The sequence below is a fragment of the Dipteris shenzhenensis genome, chromosome 7 (assembly GCF_047967505.1).
Source record: "Dipteris shenzhenensis isolate YYH24624 ecotype China chromosome 7, Dip_SZ_1.0, whole genome shotgun sequence".
Classification (NCBI taxonomy): domain Eukaryota; kingdom Viridiplantae; phylum Streptophyta; class Polypodiopsida; order Gleicheniales; family Dipteridaceae; genus Dipteris; species Dipteris shenzhenensis.
The window spans coordinates 49,844,573-49,866,300 of NC_141602.1; the positions used below are offsets into that span (position 1 = coordinate 49,844,573).

Genomic DNA, 21,728 nt, shown 5'->3' on the forward strand with positions numbered 1-21,728 from the left:
CTTGCAGCCATGACCCTTCAAAGGATGCATGCTCTTTCAGTGTCAATGAGACACTGAACACTTGGTATTTTGATAGTGGTGCTTCCAACCACATCAGTTCAAGGAAGAGTCTTTTTGCATCTCTACATGCACCACCTGCTAAAAAGAAGATGACATGTGCAAGGAAGAGTCTTTTTGCATCTCTGCATGCACCACCAGCTAAAACGAAGAGGCCAGCATCATGGAGCCGCAGGATTTACTTTTGGTACCGGTACCAGCTCAAGATTCCATGCCTAATTCAGCTGAAGGGTCAGCCTGGGAGGTGATTTCCAGCATTACCCTATGGCGGATATGGTGTTCGCGATGTTCTTTTGTCCCTGGGGGCCATTTATGCACGGAGTCTGACACTCTCGCTTCCATTTGGGCGGAGATTATCTTCACTCTCAGGAGTCAGTGGGAGCGGTGTACAGGCACCTCTTTGGCAGCTCGTGGGAGACTTATATCCTTCATGAGGACATGGGACTGCTCTTTATTTTTTCACTTGACCCCTTTTGGGATGTCGTGGCATTTTAGACCACCTCCATGGCTCTTTTGCCACATTGTTGAGGCTAGGGATAGAGTACTTTCTCTTCCACCTGTTGTATGATTTGTTTTGAATGGAATATATCACTCTTTTCTTTAAGATGACATGTGCAAACAATTCTTCTTATTCAGTGTGTGGAGTGGGTGACATCATACTCACGTCCACGGTTGGCACAGATTTCAGAATTACTGATGTTCTTTATGTGCCACGTATAAAGAAGAATTTACTTTCTGTGTCCTCTCTCAATCGAGGAGGATTTCACGTCATATTTGATGATGCTAAGTGTGCAGTCCGAGACAAAGAGAATGACTATGCTTTCATGTTGTCTGGCACTTTGTATCGGGGTTATTTTCAGCTTGACATTTATGAGAAAAGACCGATCTTGCACTTTCAGTGAGCACTCCCATTGCTGCCATGCAAAATGCAGAGTTATGGCATGCCAGATATGGGCACATGAGCTATGGCAGGTTGATGACACTTTAGAAGCATGCTATGGTTGATGCATTGCCTCCTTTGGAGTCACCTCCTCCTCATGCATGTGAGGGATGCATCCTTGGCATAATGATAGATTTCCCTTTAAAAAGGATGGGACAGTAAGAGCTATTCGCAAATTACAGCTCATACACAGTGATGTTTGCGGTCCCATGAGGACACCTGCTTTTGGTGGTTATCTCTAGTATGTTACATTCATGGATGACTACACCAATTATACTTGGGTCTACGACTTCAAGAAAAAATCAGATGTGTTTATGCATTTCAAACACTTTGTGGCCATGGTTGAATGAGACAGGACTCAAGGTGTAGACACTTTGCATTGACAGAGGGGAAGGAGTATATGTCTCATGAATTTGAGGCATTTTTGAAGGAGAAAGGCATCACACATCAGCTTACAGTGAGGCTTACACCTCAGAAAACTGGCAAAGCTGAGCGGAAAAATTGCACTCTCATGGAGATGGATGGATGCATGCTTACTAGTAAGAAGTTGCCTCACAGATTTTTGGCTCGAACACCTCATGTGTGCCAATTATGTTTTGAATCGGGCTCCCACAAAGGCTTTGAAGACAATCACTCCCTATGAGGCTTGGCATGGGAGAAAGCCTTCTATGAATCACTTTAGAGTTTTTGGTTGTGTTGCATATGCCCACATGCTTGTGGAGTTTCGACATAAGTTGTCAGATAAGGCACTAAAGTGTATCTTTGTTGAGTATAGTGCACAAAGCAAAGGCTATCATCTCTATAATCCTGCGACTCGCAAGAGTTTGTGAGTAGAGGTGTCATTTCTCCAGAGAATTCAGCACATACACATGCTGAATTTACTATTCCAGCTTCTTCAGATGACGTTTTTGAGGGGATTCTTCCTATAGCTTTTGGTTCCCCAGCTCAGGCTCATGTTGAAAATTAGAATTTACAGCAGGTCCACATGCCCTGATTCAGCCACATGCTGATTTTATTCCTCCACAAGGTGTGGATGAAGTTGTCAGGGAAGAGATTCAAGAGATACATGCAGCCAAAACAGCTTCGAATTGGTTGCTACAGACTCTCAGGGAAAGTAGACTTGAGGCACCTTTGCCTGGCAGGACACAGTGTGCAGTAAGGTCTTTCTGTTGAGACAGCTTATGCAAGTACTCTTCTTGATGAAGAAAAACCTGACTCTTTTGAAGAAGCCAAGAATAATGTGCATTCGATGAATGCCATGCACAATGAATTGTAGTCCATCAAGAAAAATCAGACTTCGGATGTTGTGCACTTGCCACCAGGGAAACATGCCATTGGTACCAAATGGGCTTTTTTTTTTCCCAAAAAGAGACTTCTATTAAGTATTAAAGAAAACCATTCGAGCAAGCTCCATACGGGATACATCATGCAATGCATGAAAAGCTCAAGAGCCAAAAAGAAAGGATTGGGGCTGATAGTGCCATCTCAATCCGATAGAAACCTCCGAGAAAAAGGGAGCACCCTTCCAAACTCAAAGAAATACAGTCCTTCTAGAAGAGGCTGCCCGTGAAGGGCCCTGCATGCTAGCCCAAATGGCTATCAAAGTATGAACCGTGTCCGTCCAAGTACCCGTGAACACCTATGAAGGGTGTATCTGGGTGCCATCCAAGGCCTCTATACATCTGGCTCTCCAAATATGCCAACAGGAAATGCTAGCCAAAATCTCCCAAGAGGTGTCCACTGAAGCATGAGAAGCTCTGAAGGGAGTAAGTGGTACATCCCGAAGAGAGCAGGGCTCTATCACCTGCCGACAGACCAAGAGTGCCCAAGAAGAAGGCTCACCCTCATAAAACACCTGGGGCCTAGTAAGGGATAACCATGCGACCAAGCCCCAAGCCATGAAGAAAGGGGAAGTATGAAAAATGCTGAGTATCCGAGCAACCCCTTTCCAAATAGTCCTCGCCTGACTGCAGCCCCAAAGGCAATGTCGCATTGACTCCTCTGCAGAATGACAGCGAGGGCAAGTGGGATCAGCCCCAAATCGTGATCTCCACAGGTTCACTGCAATCCCTCCATGAATAGAAAGCCAAAAGAAAAGAGTGATCTTTCTATTTATGAGGGATTTCCAGAGCCTCCTCAAGAAATTCCTATGCAAATCTGCGATGATGAAGAAGTTGTTCCAATGGGGGGCTCTGGAGGGAATCCAGCCCCTACTGTTCAGCTGAAATCTCCTGGCATTACCAACCGTGAAACGAAAGAAGGGAATCCCCCTCTCTCAGTGCCCATGATCTATCCACTCCCACTCTCCTAGGTCCCACTGCAAGCACCTGATAGGTGCACCTTCATATAACCACAATCTCCAAGATCCCAAGGCCAAGAGCAGAGGGTTGGGGTCTAGGTACCACTGCAAGCCCGCTCCATGGTCCACAAAACCAGCAATCCTGGTAGGCTGAAAGGCAACCTCTAGAAGAATATCATCCGTGGATCTAGAGAGTATACCTCCATCCCCAACGTCAAAGACTAGTGCATCTTCTCTGAGACCTCGAAGAGCGATCACCTGTAGAGGAACTGTTGTCCTCGAAAAAGTTCCCATCCAAGTGGTGGAAGTAATAGGCAACTCAACTGTCCATTCCATCGGGATGGCTGCATCTATCTACTGAATCCTGCGTGCTGCCCCTCTGAGGTGACTCACGGACTGCAGTCTCTAATCCTCAAGTAGCCTGATAAATGCCTTCCAAGTGCCTACTGTGTAGGCGGGGCCTCTCTCCCATCTAGACCACTGCATGTAATGGGAAGTGCTCAGTGGTCTGCCATGCTCATCAAGTATACTATCGGTCCAAATGATTGGCTGCCTATTAATCTCTTTGACGGTAGAGGGCGGAACCCTTCGAAGAGTGTTCCTGAAGCTCCCCCAAGCTTTCAGGATGGCAGTCATGAGAGGAGAGGCAGGAGATCTGAGAGGGGCGGAAGTAAAAATCCATCGAAGGGTACTAGCTGCTGCTCCTCCCCGCTCCCTTGCCGCCCCCTCTCCCTCAGCTCCTCCCTCCCTCTCTCCCTTGCCCTCCCTCAGCCCATCCCCCTCCCCCTCCCTCAGCCCCTCCCTCCCTTCTCCTCCTTTCCCTCTCAGCCCGCCCCCTTCCCTTCAACCCCCTCCCTCTCCTCTCCCTCTCAGCCTGCGCCGCCGCCCCCTCCCTGCCTCTCAGCCTACCCCCTCCCTGCCTCTCCTTCCTCTCCCTCTCCTCTCCCTCTCAGCCTGCGCCGCCCCCTCCCTTCCTCTCAGCCCGCCCCCTCTCAGCCTGCGCCGCCCCCTCCCTTCCTCTCAGCCTGCCCCCTCCTGCCTCTCAGCCCACCCCCTCCATGCCTCTCCTTCCTCTCCCTCTCCTCTCCCTCTCAGCCTGCGCTGCCGCCCCCTCTCTCCCTCTCCTCTCCCTCCTCTCCCTCTCCGCAGTCGGTCTTGTGCCTTGTAATGGATGGTATGATGAGGAGTGTAAAGAACTCTGCAGGAAGCTTCGCCTTGAGACACAGGAGAAGTCTCCCCTCCTGATTGAGACCAAGAAGAGTTACAAGCGTTTGGTGCGACGCAAAAAGCGCCAATTTCTAGCCCGGAATGAGGAGGAGCTGAGAAGTTTACTTTTCAGCTGTGATTCCAAGGAATTCTGGAAGAAATTCCTTCGCTTGAAATCTCAAACTCCTCTTACAGACCCGCAGGTTTGGCTTGCCTATACTTCCACTTTATATGATATTCCAGACCAACCACAGATCGACTTATCCCATGTGCGTAGACCCACCTCCTCTGCCTTATTCTCATCTAGTAGTGTCCGAGCAGCAGTTCATCGTTTGAAGACTGGGAGAGCTAAGGACCATGATGGATTGCAAGCGGAGTATGTAACCCATGGGATTGATGCCTTAGCTACAGTCCTCTCCCGTCTTTTTAACGAGTCCATTTGTACAGGTCTTCCACCTAGTTGGCTAGAAAATACTATAGTACCCATACACAAGTCGGGGGATCCTTTGGAGGCGTCGAACTACAGGACCATTATGATTGGCCATGTCATGGCCAAGATTTATGCGACCATTCTAGAAGGACATATAAATGACCATGCCGAGACGACAGGTATGAGAACTAGAGGGCACGCAGGATTTTGTGCAGAGCACTCGACTCTAGATCATATCTTCACACTCAGGGCTTTGATTGAGGAGGCGAAGTCACGTAAGCAACGGCTCTATTGTTGCTTCGTGGACTTCAAAAAGGCATTTGACACTGTGCCGCGTTTCAGACTCTTCCAGCGACTTCGTGACTTGGGATTCAGTGGGGAGATTCAATGGGCGATCATGGCCTTGTATGAGAGAGTCACAGGTAGAGTCAGGACACGGGCGGGGCTGTCGGGGGAAGTACGTAGTACGATAGGGGTGAAGCAGGGGTGTCCTTTGTCTCCGACACTCTTTGGTCTCTATATCGATGAGTTAGAGATGTACATACAGACGATGGGTGGTACAGGTTTTTTACTGGCAGGATCCACGATACCGATTCTCCTCTATGCAGATGATGTGGTTCTTATTTCTTCCTCCCAGCAGGGTTTACAGGCACATCTCCATGCACTCCACAGCTTTTGTCAGGACAGAGGGTTGTCTGTAAACCTTGGGAAGACCAAAGTCATGGTCTTCAACACGTCATACCAGGTTTATAGGAGAGGCGAGTTCTCTTTCACATTTGATGGGCAGGAGGTGGAGCTAGTCAGGGAATATACATATTTGGGTGCCACATTTAGAGGTCCAGTCTTCTCCATGACGCATGCAGCACGAGATAGGATCAGTAGAGGGTATGCCGCCTTGGCTCTTCTCGAGAGGCAGTGTGCACAGTCACATGGGGGGGAGGAGGCAGCAGCGCAGGGGGGGCTGCAGCAGCGCGGGAGGTAGAGAAAAGGAGAAAGGGAGGGGAGTCGGAGGGGGAGGCGGGGGGAGCAGTAGGTAGGGGGGAGGGGAGGGAGGAGGCAGCAAGGAGGGGAGGGAGGGGGCAGCAAGGAGGGGAGCAGGAAGAGGGAGGATAGCACGAGCAGCAGGGAGTAGCAGCAGCTCACAGAGGTTCGAGGCCTCTGTACCAAATGGGTTTTCAAAGTGAAAAGGATGCCAAATGGGTCCATTGAAAGGTACAAGGCACGGCTGGTTGCCAAAGGCTATGCTCAGAAAAAGGGCATAGATTATGAGGAGACTTTTACTCCTACATCCCGGATGACCACCATCAAGTCAATTATTACCATGGCTGCAAATTTTGTTTGGAATAACCATCAGTTCCTTGTACATCACATTGGCATTGCAGGGGGGTGTTAGAATTATTGGCATATTCTAGGCAGTGGCCAATGTAATCCATAAGTGAGTTAGGGGCACTTTTCCTTCACTAGGAGGTTTTTCCCCCTCACCACAGTTAGTGGGTTAGTAGAGTTTCGTCACTTGGACAAAACTATCCTGTCACTTGTACTCACCTTACCTCTTTTTTGTTTCCCCCCATAGAAAGGAACCTTCTATTAATGCTTGAAAGATTTTCATACAAGACAACAGCCCCGAAGGTGCTGAGTATGGAAAAAACCAGAAAAGGCTGGTATTTCTCTTCCTCCTCTTTCTCCTTGTTTGTAGGCTTATGCTTTGTCCTTGTTTGTAGGCTTATGCTTGTCTCCCGCATTTCCTATGGAGCTGTTGTAGCACAGTGAGGATCTCAATGGGAGCCCTCAGGATCATGCCACGTATGCAGAGTCTTCATAGAGACTACACTTGGGGGATGGTGGCTTGGTTGACAAAGGAAGGACACGCATTTCAGATTGATGAGATCTCCCTAGCCTACCAGATACAGGGTCAGAGCATCTAGAGGATCGCACTCCATGAGGCAATCCCCCCTACAGTCTAGCTCCTCCTCCTCCTAAGGAGGACAGTGTCTGGGAGGTGGCATCACGGCTTGGAACGTTTGGGTGGCCCGCTATAGTCTTGTGATGGGTGAGCACCCGGTTCCACCCGCGGTTATCCTAGCTGCCATATGGTAGGATATCATTTACACTCTACGGTCCACCTGGGAGCGTGCGACTCCAGGCTCCAAGGCGACTATTTCTGCAAGGCTTGGCTTGCAAGTGTTTTCTACATCTTCACTCTGCCAGGGATTCGCTAGCTGTATAGTTCCCCCACTTGGTTGTTAGCCCCTGTTCCAGAGATCCCATCCCCTAGGCATCCCCTAGGCAGTGAGCTGGGTTTCCCTTTGAAAAATTGCTTCTCCAAACTCCTCCTTCCTCTAACTAGTTATCTGAAAAATGGTATGTTTCCTCTCTTTTGTAGAGCCAGTCCACGAAACACCAAGCGGGACTTTTCTAGGTAAGAAAGTGCTTCTTCTTTTTTCCTTTTGTTATTTCCATTATTTGTATTGGCTTGCAGCTAGTACCTTAAGAAGAGGGGAAGAAGAGGGACTAGGAGAAGAGAGGGAAAGAGAGGGTTCATATGCCCATCACTGCAGTGATGGACGTAGGAACCCTCTCTAAGGCGCTAGCTGCAGTGATGGGCGTAGGAACCCTCTCTTCTCCTCTCTTCTCTTAGTCCCTCTTCTTCCCCTCTTTTACTCTTTTCCTCCCTCTTTCCCCCCTCTTTCCCTCATATACTCATGCATAAGCATAAGCATATGCTTTCTCTCTTTCTCTTTTATGCATATGCTTTTCCTTCTCTTATGCTTATGCTCTTTTCCCCTCTTCTTTTTCCCCTCTTCCTTCTCTTCTTTTCCCCTCTCTTTTTTCCTCTCTTTTTCTCTTCTTTTCATAAGCATATGCATTTGCCTATGCTTATGCTTATGCTTATTGCATGAGCATATGCTTATATGCTCATGCATAAGCATAAGCATATGCTTTCTCTCTTTTTCTCTTATGGATATGCTTTTCCTTCTCTTATGCTTATGCTCTTTTCCCCTCTTTCAATCTCTTTTTCCCCTCTTCCTTCTCTTCTTTTCCCCTCTCTTATTTCCTCTCTTTTTCTCTTCTTTTCATAAGCATGTGCATTTGCCTATGCTTATGCTTATGCATGAGCATATGCTCACATGCAGGGCACCATTGGAGCAACAATGGCACTGCCTGTCCACTCGCACCTGCTCCAACCACGGTCCGATGGGCAAGCCTCCGTGGGTGACCAGCCAGAAGAAGTAAGAGATCTTCCTCGGCCGCAAGCTGGACCACAACCGTGTCCAAAACCTGGATCGCACATCCCACGGCACTCTTTGGGTCACGCAATGTCTCTCCCTCGAAGGGGTCTACCTCGACGAGTCCATCTGAAGCCTCCTGCCAATCCGTGTGGTGTAGGAAAAGAAGGGCACCTCATCCACCTGCTCAGCTAGGCTGCCCCTGGAGGGTCACCTTACCTCTTCTATTTGCATCTTACGTTTTTGCTCTTGCTCTCACACTCTTGCTTCCTGCTCCCTCCATTCCCACAATGCCCTCTAGCCCCCTTTCTTCTTTTGTTTGCGTGGCTGAAGCTATGCGTATCTTTCTTAGATCTCAAGGTGATATCTTTGGGCTGAGACTTCCCTTCAGATAGGAGGAAGAACTCTTAGGCAATGAGTTGACAGATGACACTACGGTTTTCTTGGATGCCACTCCTTAGACCCTCACTTCTTTAGGATAGCCTTGGATATGTTTTGAACTATAGCAAGGGCACATATTAATTCGAATAAATCCAACGGATTTTGGATTAGTGAAGAGAACACTACGGATTGGGGAGTTGATATTGGCTTCACTTGGATGTCATTGCCAGATACTTGGGATGCCATGTCACAATGGGCATCTCTCCATCATAGCAGTTTGATGCCATGTTGGAGAGCATCGGGAGGAAGTTCCTTCTTTGTAGTTTAGCTAAACTTGACCTTGCTTCCAGGGTGGTTGTTGTTAACCCGCTTCTGCTAGCCGCAACATGGTTTGGTTAGTTTGTTCTTGCTGGTGCCAATCTAGGGATTGCATCACTCAGCTAAGAGACCTATAAAAAGTTTTCTATGGAGTGGACTAGATGGTACAACAGATTCTTTATCCAGAGTGGATTGGGAGACCTTGATCCTTCCCACCTAGGAAGGGGGTCTCAATATCATAGATTCAGGCTTGGAGTGCAGGGCTTTGCTTTGCAAAATTGTGGTAAGGGAAGTTATGCCTAGGCAAGAGCCATGGATCATGGAGGAATCCCCATAAAGCTTTTACAATGGGACCCTGAAGAGTGGGAGTGGATTGATGCATGGCACTGAGATAGAGAATTCCCTTCTTTCGTTACACACTCAGTAATGCCAGGAGATTTCAGCTCACTTGTACAGTTTGGAGGCCCTCCAAAGCTCCTCATTGGGAGAATTTTCAGATTTCTGCTGATTTACATAATGTTTTTTGGAGAAGACACTAGAAATCCCTCAGGAATGGAAAATTTTACAATTTTCTTTTGGATTTCTATTCATGGAGTAATTATAGTGAACTTAAGAAGGTCCAGGTTTGGGGCAAACTCTAGTTGTCATCATTGTCGTTTTGCTATAGAGACTATTCAGCATTGCCTATGGGATGGCAGACAAGCAAGGATCATATGGAAGGGGATTGCTAGGATTTTCAATATGTTTGCTCCTTTCCCTTTCTTTTTTACCTAGGGCTCAATGGCTGGCTCTGCCTTTCAGGGCTTCAGGTCTTCTTTGAGAGGCCTAACTCTTCTTGGGCTCTCTCAATATGATGACATTTAGTTGAGTCATGCCCTCTAGATGATGTTCCCTTCTCACTTTAGGCCTGTGCATGCTTCTGTGGATTCTTCTTGGGAGAGGTTTGCGAGCATTTCAGCGTGGTATCTCTGGAGAGAAAGTTGCACAAAGGCCTTGAATGGATCCCAGGTCATTATTTGGACATTATTTGGACAAATACTATTTGGACACTTTGGCCATTATTTGGACAGATACTATTCATACGCTGATGGCTAATTGGAAGAGCATACAATGGACCTCACGAGCAGTTTCTTCCAGCCTCAGGGATATATTCCTGAGGGAATGGAGGGGTTCCTCATTTTTTTCAAAGTCCACAGCAGGTTGAGATGGTGTTTTCAGCCTCCACCTTGGTTTATTTCTTGTTCGCTTTGAGGAGATTTTTATTGGCCCCTTCTAAGGTGTTTTTTCATGCTTGCATGATGTGTTTCTTTCTTCAGCTTGCTCCCACAGATTTTGTTCATACTTAATACAAGTCATTTTCCCAAAATTCAAAAACATTTGCTGACAAAGATGTTCCCAAAATCCTCATTAACGAGAGAGAGAGAGAGAGAGAGAGAGAGAGAGAGAGCATAAGGAATATATTATTATTAACGAGAGAGAGAGAGAGAGAGAGAGAGAGAGCATAAGGAATATATTATTATCTAGCTAGATTTTGATGAGAAATAAAGAAAGAAAAAAACTTTATTAAAGTGTTCGAAATACTGAAGGGTCTATGAGACTGACAAAAACAGATACAATGAGCTGAATGGGTGGAACCTCTAAGCGAGCATCTGCACTCAAGACAAATACAAACATCAACATAAACACTAGCACAAAGTATTTGAGCCCAAGGAGAGGATAAAAACATAGTCTGTGTGGCATCACTATAGTGGTCCTTGTATGCTCTTTGAGGAACTAAGTCCACGAGAATGATAAGAGGAGGCCTTTGGGTTTCAGATGGATCCCACGGGGACAGACAGCTAGATACCTTGGTTTTCAGGTTGGCCTAGACATCACACCAGCTCAGCAGTTTCTCCCGGTGCTAGACTCCATCCGACGGAAGCTGGCTTTCTGGAGCACTGCTAAGCTTTCCCTTGCAGGTCGTGCCCTGGTAGTTAACCAGGTCCTCCTAGCCACGGCTTGGTATGTGGCTTCCTGCTGGTGTTTCTCGAGATCCAGCGTGGCACAGCTCAGGAGGCTGGTTCGGAACTTCCTTTGGTCCGGGGAGGATGGTCTCAGAGATACCAGAGCCAGGGTTGCTTGGCAGACAGTCATTCTTCCGCAGGCTGAGGGTGGCCTGGGGGTCATCGATCCAGAGCTTCAGAGTCAGGCCTTGTTAGGCAAGCTTGTCATCCGCGGTTTGACCCCGGGGGGGCAGACGTGGAAGATGTTACTTCAGCAGGGAGTCGGTTCTTGTGTCCTGCGCCGAGGTGGAGAGTGGCTACCGTCCCTCAGGTGGATCTTCACTTCTGCCCCGCTCACTCAGCCCCGTTCCCCACTCGTTCGTAGCCTCCTCATGGTTTGGAGGCGGCTCCGCCTCAGTCTCATTCAGTCCCCTCCTAGCTGTCAGGAGGGATGGCTGGATGAGGGGGCCAGCCCGGTCCCTTCGAGTTTGGAGGGATACGTACAGACATTTGGAGACGGCTGATCTTGCAGACGCAGCTGGAGGTGCACGTGGAGCCCAGGCAAGACGCACGGAGATCGACAGCGCGATCCCAGCTGATTGGTTGGTTCCACCTGAGCCTCAGGTCCTCATGCCTGGTGACGCCCGCTGGCTGGGACAGTTCACCCCCCGTGGCATCCCACTGGTGATCGCAGGACGTATGGATGACTCCTCTATCTCCTTCTTCGCGGTTTTTGGGGATGGACGACTCAGGAGAGAGGATGCGCTCATCGACCCCCTACTCCCATGGCAGAGGGTTCGGGTCGTAGGCCTTTTGGGGAAGGTCTGGCGTACCGATCCTAGCATCGAGCAGGACCAGATGCAGCTTTGGCGTCTCTGGCTCTGGGAGGGGCGGGCCTTGTCAGAGCTTGATTGGGACCCAGGAGAGTGGTGGTGGCCAGAGATTGTGACAGGACAGGGGCCGACCTCCTTCTTCGCCTACAGCACGACTCTGGGAAGGCGAGTTCTTGGGAGGATGCAGAGCCGCCCCCCCACCCAGCGGCCCAGCTGGTATGCACAGGGTATTTCCAGGTTCTTTTTGCAGGCATTCTGGAAGGCCTTGTGGGAGAGCTGGCGGCCGTGGAAGATCTCATACTTCCTGTGGCTTCTTGCCCACAAAGGTCTTCCAGTGGGGAGCTGGTTGCGGCAGATAGGCCAGAACGGATGCTGTCAGATTTGCCATGAGGATGAGGAGTCACCAAAACACTGCCTGTGGAGCTGCACTCGCGCCCAGGGAAGTGTGGAGGTGGACTTTCGGGATTCTTACTCGCGCAGCACCAGAGCTAGGATTGATCACTTGGGGCGCGTTTTGTTGGTGCAGTACCACACCTGGTCTTCATCACTTATTCGAGGCATGCCAGCAGGACCCCACTTTCCTTATCACACAGGGGACGTGGGGGCCGCTCGAGGGTATCCCGCAGCACCTAGCAGAGGCTGATACAGGAGTTCGGGAGAGGCAGCCTGTCTGGGAGATTATTAGCAGCATTGCAGGGTGGCACATCTGGACCTCGCGCTGCGCGCAGATCCTCGGTGGCACCTCCTTATCGACTGCCCAGATCATGACGGAGATTTGGAGCGAGATTATTCATACCCTCAGAGGCCAGTGGGACCAGATTCAGGGAGATTCCCGGGCCGGTCAGGAGAAGCGGAGACGCTTCCTCCGGGCTTGGGACACACAGGGCCTCTTCTTCGAGCAGACTTCGCAGGGCCTTCGGTGGCACTACTCACCACCCCGTTGGCTGTTCATTCACACTCGCCTTATCCCTCCGTGAGAGTATGATTTATTTTGTTACCTCTTAGGGCTGTGTCCGATTTGTGAACGCAGCCCGTCAGCTACAAGCTGACCTTTTGTATCTTGTTCTCGCAGTAATATAATTAGCACTGTTTTTTCGGCAAAAAAATAAGAGGAGGCCTTGGCAGAGAAAGGCTCCGGAAACTTCCACCAGGTCCCTCCTACTTCTGAGGGCATTAGGAAATGAGACATTTGAGGGCCAGACAGTATCGTTGAGCAATATGAAAGCAATATCCCAAATACTAGGTGTGTTTAATCGAGCTATGGGTCCTAGTTCTTTTTAATATATAGCTAAAATAAAGGCATTCCTTCCCATGCTCATTGTAGTCCACTCTTTATGCATGACACTTTTTATTTGCAAAAGCTCCCTATATACCTGATCAGAAAATCTTATTTGTAAAACACATTGAATCCATTTTTGTGAGCGATGGAGATTTAGCTTTTAGCCTTGGCATGTCTTCTACCAGAATATGTAAAATGTTGTAGCCTCGACATGTCTTACACTAGAATATGTCCGATAGAGGGAACTATCTTGGACAATTCCATCCCCAATTGTATGATCATTGTCATGTGCTCCAATTTCAGTTGGTCCAATCACGAAGACTTTGCTACTCCGTTGAAGGAGGGCACGATAACACTATAGACCTTTTTATATAGAGAAAACTATTAGAAAAGAAATAAGGAACCTATGCCAAAAGTTGAAATTCGAGGGGTGAAAGCACCCCAAGCCTGAAATTTTTCCCGCACGGTATGGAAAATTTTTTGTTCATCTTCAACAGATCCATCTGTCATCAAGAATATGTGAGAATACATTCCTCCTGCAGTTTCCAATATTCGAATTGCCTGTAGACACAAATCTGGCATAAGCAATCTGACCTTGTGCAGACGAGTTTATGTCAGCATAGAAAGAAAGACTTTAAAAATTTAAAAAAAAAACGTGTGTTCATATGATCCAGGAATCAATATAATTTCCTACCTCTCCCCTAATAACAGTGGCATTAGTTACCTCTAGCAAGGGTTTAAGAATGTGAGTTCCCCCTTTTGGTTTGTAATTTTCCATGACCCAATTTTTGGCAGTATTAAGGTTGTGATCATCAGCATTCTGAAGCTGAGAAGAATATAAGAGGATCTCCTCATCAAAGAGAATTATGTTGAATAAGTCTCCTTGGTGCAACTTTGACAGTGCAAACAATACAGATTGGCATACATCATGCATAGGCTGTCCTTGCATACTAGCACTCCTGTCCAGCAAAAAAACGACTGCTTGTCTGGCCACCTAAAGAGACATAAAATATGGCCTTTTAAGTTAAAACCCATTGAGCATGCGAGTAGAAATCACATGTCTGCATTAGATGAGGAATGAAGAGATAAAAGTATTAAAAACCTGACAAAATTGTGATGCTGGTGGAAATATTAAAATACTAAATTTCCCTTCATTATTGGCTACACCTGAACTTTGTATAAGGCACATTGACTCAAATTTTCTTGATGACACCTGCAAATGAAAAAGATCCAATAGGTTATCTTATCAGAGGGGCCACAACACATATGAATGGAATGAGATCTTATTTCCCAAACAGAGTGCCCCAACATCAAGCAAACCCTTGTCATTGGATCCAATAGTAATTGGCAAAAGTAAGCTTGTCAATTCGAAGCGAGAACCACACACTATGGCTTACCTGCTTAGATCAACACTAAATTTAATTTGATAGACAATAGACAAGTACAACACTATATAGTGTGACACTAGACTCTAGAAAGCCATAGTGTATATGGGATAACTCCCATTATGACGTGGCATGTCTAGGACTGACTAGACTATAAAACACACCTAGACCACGTAGAATACTCTTTTTTTTTTTTTTCAAGAAAGAGACTTCTATTAAGTAAGAGAAAAAACCTGCGAGAAGAATACATCATGAAATCATGAGGATAAATAAAACCCCCTCAGAGTGAGGTGGAAAACAACCAAGGCTGAGGCTGAAAGTGCCACCTCAACCCTATAGTAGTCTCAGAGAATAAAGGAGAATCCTTTACAAGAAAGTGATATATTCCATTCAAAACGAATCATAAAACAGGTGGGAGAGAAAGTACTCTATCCCTAGCCTCAACAATGTGGCAAAAAAGCCATGGTGGTGGTCTAAAATGCCATGACATCCCAAAAGGGGTCAAATGAAAAAATAATGAGCAGTCCCATGTCCTCATGAAGGATAAAAGTCTCCCACGAGCAGAGGTGCCTGTACACCGCTCCCACTGACTCCTGAGAGTGAAGATAATCTCCGCCCAAATGGAAGCAAGAATGTCAGCCTCCGTGCATAAATGACCCCCAAGGACAAAAGAACATCGCGAACACCATATCCGCCATAGGGTAATGCTAGAAATCACCTCCCAGGCTGAACTTGCAGGTGAAGTAGGCCTGGAATCCTGAGTTGGTACTGGTACCAAAAGTAAGTCGGCTCCATGATGCTAACATCAGTGGGACCCCGTCTCTGGCGACACTGCATGAAGAAACCGTGGTCTCCTAGCTCTGACTCATAGAGGGCAAAGGCTCCAGATCCTCTCCCCCAAAGGGCAACACCCCATGTCATCAGAAAGGACTCGGATGTAACATATGAGAACAACCTGAAGATACCTGTCCATACCACTCTAGAGCTGGGGCAGCTCCATAAACAATGCTTACCAGATTCCTCTGCAAGTTGACAATGCATACACAAGGAGGGGTCTACCCATCTGCTGAAGCCAAGTACCCACAGGTATACCCCAATGAATAGTGAGCCAAAGAAAGTAGGAGACTTTCCTGGCTCTACTGATGCCCCAAAAGTGAGTCCAGTAGCTCTGCAAGAGCTCTGCAGTAAGTCCCTGTGCGTGCCAATGCTATGAGGCAGATGATAGGTCATCACCACCACTCCACAGGAAGTTCCGGAGCAATCTCCTCACCTGACGGATCGAGTCAGCATGAAAGCACCAACATGACGCAATGTACCACATAGTCGCTAGTAGAACCTGGTTGAGTACCAGCGCTCTTCCGGCCAAAGAGAGTCTAGCCGTACTCCAGTAGGCTAGCTTTCTCCGGATACTCTCAAGAACTGGGGCAAACTGTTGCATCGGGGACACCTCAATGCCAACCTGGAAGCCTAGATATCTCGTGGAGGTGCCTCTGGGTATCCATACAAAGCCTGTGTCTCCTCCCCATGCTGGTGTATCCTACTGAGCTCCAGTCCAGATGCCTTTTGATTTTTTCCAATTGACAAGTCCCCCTGAGGCTAGGCAGTACTTGTCAATTGCATCCGCAGCAGTAGCAAGACTATATGCATCTCCTTTGACTGTCAGTGCCGTATCATCAGCAAACTCAGTGTCCAGAAGCTCCTGCTCCTGTCGGATAGGTAGATGAAGGCCCAAAGTGCCATGACTGGTAGCCTTAGCCTGCATAAAGTATCCCATAGCCTCCGCTACGAAAAGGAAAAGGTAAGGTGCAAGCGGGCATCCCTATCGTACCGATCTGGATAGCTGAAAAGCGGTCCTCTACCTCCACAGACCACCATCCTGCTAGAAGAGTGAGAGTAAAGTGAGGAGACCCATAAAATCCATCTATCACTGAAGCCTCTAGCCTCCTCATAGTGCCCTCCAAGAAACCCAAGTCCACCCTGTCATAGGCCTTCTCAAAATCAAGAAGGAGAACTGCAATCTCCTGCTGACTCTCCTTCGCCCAGTGAGTGGCCTCCCAAAAAGTGAAGATATTGTCCAAGATACTCCTATCTTGGACAAATCCTGTCTGAGTAGCTCTGATGATATCTGGCAGCATAGGCTTTAAACGAAGGGCCAAGGTCGTTGCTAGGATCTTATAGGCTGTCCCTAAAAGTGTAATGGGTCTCCAATTTCGTAGGACTGTCTTGTCTCACCCTGTCGGGATGAGACAAATCATACCTGTGCATAAATCCTCGCCCAAAGATCCTGTATCAAGAGTCTCTGTAAAGGCAGAAAGTAGATGAGGCCCAATCGTATCCCAGAGAGCTCTAAAAAGAAGAGGCGATAGACCATCCTCCCCCGCGCATCTGTCTCTGGGCAGCTCATGTAACGCATCTGTGATCTCCATGAGTGATAGCGGGCTATCCAAAACATGACTCATCCTGTCTGAGACCATCTGGGGGACATGAAGTGATCTCAACAAGACGATGAGGATCCGTTTGAAGATACCCGGCCTCATCCACAAGTCTGCGAAGGCTGTCCGAAGAGTATCTCTGACCCACTGCCCTGAAGAACTCTCTACAGCATCTATCCCCCTTCTGGATCCAGAAGGTCTGTTGGGAGGGCCCTCCTGCCCTAAATCTCCTCTAGTCTCTCCTGAGCCTCTATAAGCTGCCCTCTGATGAAAAGAGAATGAGGAAAGCTCTGAATCAATCTCTGAAGTCTGGATACCTCTGCTCTAGCGTTCCGATCTCTGATTCTGAGCTTTTCCTTCTCCTCTTTTGCCCTCAACTGGTAGGCCATGCTGACTCTAGCCAAAGCCCCTTCTACCCACATCAATCAGCCCTGATCCTCAGGAGTGTCCTCTATCAACCAAGCCTCTCTCAACTATTCCATGAACTCTGTGTCCTGAAAAACGAAGTCCGAAACTCTCACAAAGCCTGTGCTCTCTAATCGAGAGGTAGGGAGAATCTGTAATAGGACTGGAGCATGGTCAGATAAAACATAACCCGGGCGGATCCCAATCTATCCTCCTTTGGCCTGGCCCCAATGGCCAATATAAAACCTGTCAAGCCTAGCCAAAGAGAGGGAGCCATGGCAAACCCTAGACCAAGAGAACTGAACACTATCAGCCAAGTGATGAAAGTCGTCCAATCGAGCTGCATCATGAAGTCCAGCATGCAAAACAAACTATCCCACTCCACTCTCTCCCTATCAGAAAGTCCACTCTCTGTCTGGCCCGACTTGTCTTCAGAGAATTCAACCATGTTGAAATCTCCTCCGACAATCCAGATGTCTGCCTGAGGAAGGGACTCTCTGAGCTGTCTCCAAAATGCACGTCTGTGGGCTGGATCCGTGGGAGCGTACACATTGAGAACACCAACTGCTGTGCTCTCAATCTGAAGAATAACATAGCAGGCCCTGCTCTCCACTAGTGTACCCTCTTGGGTGATCTCTGGGGCCCACCTGGCTGAAACTGAAATGCAAACTCCACCCCTCGTACCATCTGCTGGGCTCCAATAAGTCCGGCTCTGTCCTCTGAGTAAGGATCTACATCTGTCAATCCTGTCCTGGGAGAGCTTATGCTCTTGGATAAGTACAAAGTCTGGAGGGGACCGTGAGGAAATAAATCGAAGGGAGTCCCTAAGCAACTGCAATCTAGGAACTCTGGATCTACGACCATCTGCATCTGAAATAAATCTGCGGCCGTTCAGTCCTCTCACATTTCAAGAAATGATGGACAGCCTAGACATCGGCGGATGGAAGTGATGGGATGCCAGTGGCAGCGGCACAAATGACTCTCTCTGACGGCACTATCCAAAGTCAATTTTTGATCAAGCTCCAAATCTGCCCCAACTCATGTAAAATGGCTCTATCCAATGGAATAATACTTTGTCTCGAACTCAAGAGCTGAAAGTCAAACCAACCGGCACTCCTGGGCAAATCAAAGTCTCCCTGAACCTCAAAGAACAGAAACAGAAAGGCCCTACCACCGAAGCCAGGTCGAAGAGTCCTAGGGCAAGAATGAATCTGCGAGCCGACAATACGGTGAACCGATGAGAAAAGCTATCTATCAATCTCGCTGTCGAGTAACTCAGCTGACCAGCTTTCGCTCCCCCGAGAACGAAAGCTGCCTGTGGAGAAACGAAGAATGTGCCCCTCTGGATAGAGTAACAGATCCCAAGTATTCCTTTACCTCCTCTGACCGTCGACAAAATACCGGGAGAAGTTCCAATCTAGTGAGGGAGTATGTGGAGACCCCTCGAGCCAAAAAGGACCAAAACTCAACGGGCAGATCTCTGTCAACCATCCTGGGGTCAGGTCTAGGAGTTAGAAGAGCTGAAAAAGGCTGAGCTGTCCTAACTCTACACCTGGAATAGGTGAGAGGGAGAGGAAGAATCTATGATGAGGTGCCTGTACGCAAGGGTGATTGAAAACCTCGCTCAATCTCATCTGCTAGGATCTCCCAACCCTCACGCCTGTCTGGGTACTGAGCGAAATCTGTGACTGCACTCGCAAAAGATCTGGATAAGCCAGGAGTGAAAAGCTACGAGGACAAGGTTGTACTGGGAGGGGTGTCTGAGAGGATGCTTAGCATAGCAACAAAAGAAGGTACTGTGCGACAGGGAAGAGAGAGAGGTCTCGAGGGAACCTCATACAGGCGCATGAAATCCTGGGACGGGCTCTGGCTCTGACCTGTGTCATGAAATACCTCTCTCTCACTGGACTGCTGTGAAGAGGCATCCATCACCATGTCCGCAGCCTCCAGCTGGATAACTATCTCAGAAACCAATAAATAAACCTCCGGGGTAGAAGTGTCAAGAGTCATCAAATTCTGAGCTGCTGTCTCCTGCACAGTGTGAGGCCCTGCCTGCAGATGGTCCTCTGCATCTCCCCTTTCCCGGGTCTCCTGCACGTGTGTCTCAACTCCCTGAGCTACCATCTCCTGCACAGTGTCAAGACTTGCCTGCGGATGGTCCTCTGTATCTCCCCTTTCCGGGGTCTCCTGCACATGTGTCTCAACTCCCTGAGCTACCATCTCCTGCACAGTGTCAAAACCTGCCTGCGGATGGTCCTCTGTATCTCCCCTTTCCGGGGTCTCCTGCACATGTGTCTGAACTCTCTGCCAACTGTGAGCTCGCACCTGGGGCTGCTCGTACTGCTGACTCTCCCTCTGTCTCTGTCTCCTCTGAGCTCTCCGTGCTGGAGGCATCTCCAAGTCCTCTGAGTTCAGTGGAGGCTCCCCCAAAAAAGTCTCCTCTCGCTCTGCTGAATGAGTCGAAGTAGGCTCAGAGACCCCTGGAGGCTGCTCGTATTGCTGACTCTCCCTCTGTCTCCGTCTCCTTCGAGCTTTCCTTGAAATCTGTTCCGCTGGAGGCACCTCCAAATCCTCTGAGTTCACTGGAGGCTCCCCCAAAGGAATCTCCTCTCGCTCTGCTGAATGAGTCGGAGCAGGCTCAAAGAGCCCTGGAGGCTGAGCTGTAGGTTTTGGGTCACTCGGAGGATGAGATGTATCGGAAGTCTCTGATCGATGCCGACGACTGGGGCAATCCCTAATAAAGTGACCTCTCTTCCGACAGAAAAGACACTCATCAGGAAGACCCTCGTACAAAACCCTCTGCTACATCTGGACCCCATCTCCAGTGGAGTACGAAATCAAAGTAGGCAAAGGTCGAGGAGGGGGGGAATCTGAAATGAGTCTGACCCTCGTAACACCTGTGCCAGTAAGTGACTGAGCATAGGAAAGTCTAGCACCTGAAGAGATGACTGTACCTGCCACACTAGCCATATGCTCCACAGCTCTGCGACAAGAGCTGACCTCATCAGGAAGTCCAGGGAAAAGGATCCAAAAGGAGACCTGTCGCGGTCCAGGAGAAGTAGAACTGAAGTGCTTCCGCCAAGGCCACAAATGGATGACTCTGCTCTGAAACTGAATCGGTGAGCTCATAAGTACTCTTTGAGCCTGCTCTGCAAACTGAAGGCCAAAAGAAAAGTACCCTCTGCCAAGCAATCGGAAAACCGTAACTGAGACACCCAAAGAAGCCATGCTGGTGTACACCCAGTCACGTAACTGTTGGCCTCTACCGGGTAGAAAGCCAATGATGTGTGTCGAACGAAAACCCTCCTCTGCTACCTCAATCATCTGCACAATGTCGAGAGGAAAAGAAACTGTGACTTCAATCTCCTCAGGTTCGGCGACGGAAGTGGTATTAGTGTCCTCCATTGTCTCAGCTTACGCTGTCCTGAAGGGAGGAGCTACCTCTGCTGAAAATACCCACCAAGAACTCACAACCAACCACAAGTAAAACCTCAAAGAAACCTGTAAAAAGAATGCTTCGATCTTCAGCCTGCGTGAGATGCAAACAGGTCGCTCAGTGCTGAAGCAGACAGCTCCGCCAATGCATGGAAACAGCCCAGGATCTCAGCTCCCCGGAACACGAGTTGAACAGTCCCGGAGAGGACCCTGAAACTGCCTAACCTGAAGCAAGGGAGAGTGGGCAATCAGCAAGGGAGAGGGCCTGGAACGTGGCCTGGCACGGGACAGCAGGCTGAAGAGGGACAGCAGGCTGAAGAAGCAGGCTGAAGATGGAGCGCGACCGAGGGGCGCAGGTCGAAGAGGTCTACACAGCCAAGGCATGTGCGCTGCCAAGGGGCCTGCGCGGCCTGTGCAGCTAGAGAGCGAGAGGCTGCCAAGGGGCCTGCGCGGCCTGCCAAGGGGCCTGCGCGACCTGTGGCTTGTGCGCTGCCAAGGGGCCTGCGCGGCCTGGCAGCTAGAGAGCGAGAGGCTGCCAGGGGGCCTGCGCGGCCAAACTGAATGGGAGCGGGGCTGCCAGGGAGCCTGCGCGGCCAGGCAGGTAGGGAGCGGGGCTGCTTGGGGGGTTTGCGCGACCAATCTGCTAGGGAGCGGGGCTGCCAAGGGGGGGCCTGAGCAGCCAGGCGCTAGCGGACAAGGGCTGGGCGAAGGCAATGGTGGGCAGCAGCAGCTAGGGAGCTCCTCCAACGATCCGTCACCAGGGAGACTCTAAAGGAGAATCCTTCCATTCCCTGAAGAAAGAAGCCCTCCTAGTTGAGGCTGCACGGGAGTCTCCCTGCATACTCGTCCATACGGCCATCAAAGTATGTATGGTGTCTGTCTAGATACTAGCCAATGTGTGCGAGGGATGAACCTGAGTACCCTCCAAAGCCTCTGTGCATCTGGCTCTCCAGATATGCCAAGATGCTATGCTCGCTAGAATCTCCCAAGAAGTATCCACAGAGGCATGTACAGCTGTAGAAGGAAGGTGTGGTACCACATCCAACGAATAGGACTCAATCTGATGAAGTCGAACCGAAATGGCCCGAGAGGAGTCAAATCTCTCATAGAATACTTGAG

At 49.0% G+C, this 21,728-nt stretch overlaps 1 protein-coding gene across 3 annotated transcripts in view; it reads right to left on the bottom strand.

The window, feature by feature from the left end:
- Positions 1-21,728, bottom strand: part of LOC147900451 (uncharacterized) — a 304,188-nt gene that overhangs the window by 186,447 nt on the left and 96,013 nt on the right. For all 3 annotated transcript variants that reach the window (XM_087377091.1, XM_087377090.1, XM_087377088.1), the window contains 3 exons: positions 14,055-14,165; positions 13,677-13,946; positions 13,357-13,513 (listed from right to left, as the gene is read on the bottom strand). In XM_087377091.1, the coding sequence (XP_087233217.1) occupies positions 13,357-13,513; positions 13,677-13,946; positions 14,055-14,165 (538 nt within the window). The remainder of the gene's footprint in view (positions 1-13,356; positions 13,514-13,676; positions 13,947-14,054; positions 14,166-21,728) is intronic.